At 39.7% G+C, this 5156-nt stretch overlaps 1 protein-coding gene across 1 annotated transcript in view; it reads right to left on the bottom strand.

The window, feature by feature from the left end:
* The window catches only part of LOC103742226 (ATP-binding cassette sub-family A member 9), a 76704-nt gene that overhangs the window by 49186 nt on the left and 22362 nt on the right, over nucleotides 1–5156 (bottom strand). Inside the window, exon 10 of the mRNA XM_029568412.1 lies at nucleotides 920–1088. Within this exon, the coding sequence (XP_029424272.1) occupies nucleotides 920–1088 (169 nt within the window). The remainder of the gene's footprint in view (nucleotides 1–919; nucleotides 1089–5156) is intronic.

Below are 5156 nucleotides of genomic sequence, written 5' to 3' on the forward strand. Positions count from 1 at the left end.
TAGGAGTCAGAGGACAGACTGGGATACACAGTGTGCTCCAGGCCACACTGGCTTACAAAGTCAGACCCTCTAAAAAAAAAAAAAAAAAAAAAAAAAAAAAAAAAAAAACCCAAAACAAACAAGGCATACCCAGCACTTGAGAAGCAGAGACAGATGGATCTCTGTGAGCCTGGGGACAGCCTGGTCTACATAACAAGTTCCAGACCAGCAGGGCTACAGGGAGACAACTTTCAGTGAGTTGAAAGTCGATTATACATGAGACCCTGTGTATTATATCTGCATTATTTTCTTATATTATCAAAACAAACTAGAACGGGGGGGGGTTATGGACAAAATTTGAGAAAAGTTGTAGAATCTTTGAGATTTCTAGCAGTTTGGAATTCAGAACATCTAGCATTGAACACAGCATGTGCCTCTTCTCTGAGAGAGGGGATGCACAGCGCTAGTGCTCCTGAGGTCTTCAGTCCCTTCTCATGTCTCTGGACCATCTCTAGTTCTTATCCTGCACTATTTATATTTTTTATTTCATCTTTTATGACAAGTAGGGAAGTGAAGAGAGACAAAGTGAATCATAGAAAAAGGGGTTTAGAATAACCCAAGAGCTGATATCTTTGTCTATCTCAAAGAAAGCATCAGACTAATGGAGAGCAAAAGACAGAGGAGGCACAGGGAACGTGGAGAAGAGAAAGGGAGTGTCTGTTTGTTGGCAGTTGCTACTGTGCCATAAGATACATGTGGGTGATGAAGATGGGATAAAATAGAGCACTATCTAGAATGGGAGTTTCCTTTTGCAAATGCTGTAGGCCGGGAGAGGGTGCAGAGAGGCTCAGAAGGAAATCATCCTCTGTCAGTGTTTTGTCTGGAAGAGCCCTGCTCTCTGACCTCCTCTTACTGGGTTTCCATGTGATTTGCTCATTACCTGATGGCTTCTTTCCCCTGGAATTCTGGAGACACTGGTTCAAAAGAGTCATTCAGTGATGGATCAGAATCTATTTCATTCTCAAGAACCACATGATTAGCTCCTTGGTATTGAAACCAAAAAGAGGACTTCAGGAAAAATAAGGGAGAATGTTGATGTCCAAACTTAGCTACATGGGCAGGAGATAGATAAATGTCAGATCATATACCATTTCAAGGATTGCATTCAATTTAGGACAGCATGTCAGTGTAACCCCTCTGATTCTCACCTCAACCCACATTGTCACCTTAGATGTTAGCACTTAATGTGATTGTTTCTAGTATGTAGACATGTACTCTTGTAAGCTAAAGGAAAAATTCCTCAAAGCTGAGTGATTTTTTTTTCAAGAGGAATTTAAGTTTTAAATTAAGAAGAGCTTTCGCTTGTATTTGGCCAGATATAGGACTGTATTTCCCAGAGTTACAGGTTATATGAGAAACAGACCTTTATCATTATGCTGGCTGTATTTTATCAAGTTAATAAGTGAGTGATAAATGTATGGAAATCTGAAGGAGACAAAAAAATAAGTGTAATTTTTAAATATGAGAGAAATGGAACAAAGGGGAAAAGATGAGGACTTCTTTGTGGAAATTCTCATCAATATCAGTACAGGATCTTCCAATTCTTTTTCTAATCCCTTCCTGCTAAGATTAATGACAGAAAAAAAAAGTGGAATGAGCTATGGAAATGTTTACTAAATCAGAGTGATTGAGTACATTTCTGAACTTACTTTTGTATCTTATAATCTGATTATGCCAAACTGTTTTCATCATTTTTAAGGATAGAGAAACAATATAAAGACTGACCTTAAAAATCTGTTGTTCCTAACTATACTACAGAGCTATAGTGCTAAGAACAGTGTGGTCTTGGCATAGAAATAGACACATTGATCAATGGAACAGTATTGAGGACCCAAGCTTAAGTCCATGCACTCATGTTCACCTACTTTTTGAAAAAGAAGTAAAAAATACACGTTATAGAAAAGACAGCATGTTAAATAAATGGCACTAGTCAAACAGGATAGCTATATTCATAAGAATGAAACTCTATCCCTACCTCTTAGAATGCACAAAACTCAACTCCAAATAGATCAAGGACTTCAACATAAGACTTGATATCCTGAATCTAATAGAAGAGAAAGGAGGGAATATACCAGAACTTATAGGCACAGGAAAGGGTGTTCTGAGCAGTATCCTAGTAGTGCAGGCATTAAGACCAACAATTCATAGATGAGACCTCATGAAACACAAAAGCTTCTATATGGCAAAGGACACCATCATTTGAGTGAAGAGGAAGTCAAAAGAATGGGAAAATTTTTGCCATCTGTACATTCAACAGAGGATTTGTTTCTAGACTATACGAAGAACTAAAAAAGTTAAACATAAAAAACCCAATTAAAATTAGTGCAAGAAACTAAACAGTTCTCAAAAGATGAAACACAAATGACTGAGGGACATATATTTTAGTATTCAACATCTTTAGGGGTTGGAGAGATGGCTCAGTGGTTAAGAGCACTGACTGCTCTTGCAGAGGACCCAGATTCAATTCCCAGCACCCACATGGCAGCTATGAACCATCCTTAACTCCAGTCCCAGGGGAATCCAAAGCTGTCTTCTGAACTCCACGGTACTGCATGACACAGGTGCACTCATTTACATGGAGGCAACACACTGATACACATGAAATAAAAATAATGAAAAAATTCAACATCTTTAGCCATTAGGGAAATGCAAATTTAAACTACCCCAGTCAGAATGGCTAAGATCGAAAAAAGTCCCAGCACCCATGGCAGCTATGAACCATCCTTAACTCCAGTCCCAGGGGAATCCAAAGCTGTCTTCTGAACTCCACGGTACTGCATGACACAGGTGCACTCATTTACATGGAGGCAACACACTGATACACATGAAATAAAAATAATGAAAAAATTCAACATCTTTAGCCATTAGGGAAATGCAAATTTAAACTACCCCAGTCAGAATGGCTAAGATCGAAAAAAGAATGTTGACAAGTGCTGGTGAGGATTTGGGAAAAGGGGAATACTTATTCACTGCTGGTGTGAGTGCAAATTGGTGTTGCCACTATGTAAATCATTGTGGAGGTTCCCCAAGAAGCTGAAAATAATTGCCATCTGTTGCACAAGGAAACTTCTCTTGTAAGAGTTGTGATATGCATAAATCTATGGGTACAACAATAAGTCATTAGTCAGTTTAATATAATAACTATTTAGTAAAAAACAAGTATTAGGCTCCATCTTATGTCCTGTGACCTGTATAAGTTCAGGTTCCTAAGCCTAATATCAGTGTCATATATGGGCTCCATCCTAGAAAGCAAACCTTAAATTCAATTGAAGAGTGGTTGGTTACTCCAATATTTGTGCCACTATTGCACCATTGGACATATTTTGCCAGGCCAATTGTTATTGAAGTTCACAGGGTTCACAGCTGGGTAACGCTGATGATTTTTTTTCTTCCAGTAGCATGCATGGCACCCTCCAGTACTATGAACACTAACCACTGGAGATGAGGCTCTGAAATCAGCACTAGTTTCATTTCTCCTTGTTTGTTCTACAGCTCATGTATGTAGTATCTTCAGCAATGGGAAACATAAGAAAGCAGAGGCTTTCAGTCAATGGGAAGCTTGCACATGTGAACTTGTAGTAATGGTGGCATTGAGCACAGGACCCATGCCATCTCAATCAGACAAGGTCCCAGAGTGCAGCAAGGGAAATGAGTGATGGGTCAGCCCTAGTCTGGGAGCTATTAGAGACTAATAACTACTGGGTGAGGGAGAGTAGGTCTTATCAATGATCTCTTGATATAGGCTGACTAGATGCCAGGGGATGAATTGTACCCGAAGGACACCTGGGTACAAATGCTTGACTGGATAGAACTTAATATGTATGGTGAAATATACAAGGTGTGGGGGTCATCGATGGAGGAGGGGTCTAAATTTAATTAAGGACTGTTGTATGAAATGTACAAAAGCTCAATAACATTTTTCTTAAAAAATTACAATGCCAGGAATGGACTCCTTCCTTTGAATTCGTTGACCCAGAGGGTCCCATAGATTGCCAAACATTATGGTTACTGTCTGCTCTTGGTTACCTGTCAGAACTTGATGGTAAGACCTTCAAGCTATTACTGACTGTACAGCTTCATCTCTATTGGATTGCTTCTGTAGTGGTGGAAGGTGCTGAATGTGATACCAGAGGATAAAAGTGATCATCAGCCTTACCCATCAGTGAATCCTGAGAGCTACAGTAATGACTGGCCTGGCAAGGCATATCCAATAGTGGCATGAATATTATAGGAGCAACGAACCACTTTCTGCTTGTGTTTAGGATCTGCTTTACAAGATGGAGCCCATAATTGGCACTGTAATCAGGGTCAAGAACCTGTGATTAGACAAGGCACAGGCCACAGGGGAAACCTACTACTATAATTCTGCCAAGTGGACATAGTATTGAATGAACTCCTGATAACTTATTGTGATACCCATAGCTTAGTAGTACATCTCTCAACTCTCATTAGAGAACCTTTCTCTAACAGTAGATAGTAACTAACACAGAGATCCACAATTAGTCAACTTGCAAAGAAAAAGAGACTGCAGAGTGCTCAGCCCCAAATATCATACCCGCACCTCCAAAGACTCAAGGATCATTGTGGAAGAAGGTTCAGAAACATTGTAAGAACCAGAAGTCATGGATGAATACAAAGAAACCGTGTTTTCTGGACACAACAGGGTAGTTGCACACATCAACCCACAGCACTTGTGACAGCATGCACCAGACCTGGTCAGGCTGAAACCAGACAAAAATCTCAGTATTTTTGTGGGTGGTGGGCAAGAATCCCCAGCCTTAACTGAGGAAATATTGGCAATTGATAGCTGCTGAGAGATGGAGAGTCAGTTTTCATTAAGGATGAGGCACCAGGTGGCCAGGGAGCCATACCTAAACACATCTGTAGGCACAAATTAGACTCCATAGGCCTTAAAAACAAAAAACAACAAAAAAAGAACATGAAGTGTGAGGTGATAGTAAGGTGGGTGTGAACATGGGGTAGGGGGTGTGATATGATCACTGAATACACTGTAAATTCTCAAAGAATAAATTTTTTAAAAATGTCTAAAACTCTGTTACCCCTGAATCAAATACTGACTGGCTACTCATGACTGATTTTTCAGAGAACTGTAATTT

The sequence above is a fragment of the Nannospalax galili genome, unplaced genomic scaffold (assembly GCF_000622305.1).
Source record: "Nannospalax galili isolate Female #2095 unplaced genomic scaffold, S.galili_v1.0 scaffold781, whole genome shotgun sequence".
Taxonomy (NCBI): Eukaryota; Metazoa; Chordata; class Mammalia; order Rodentia; family Spalacidae; genus Nannospalax; species Nannospalax galili.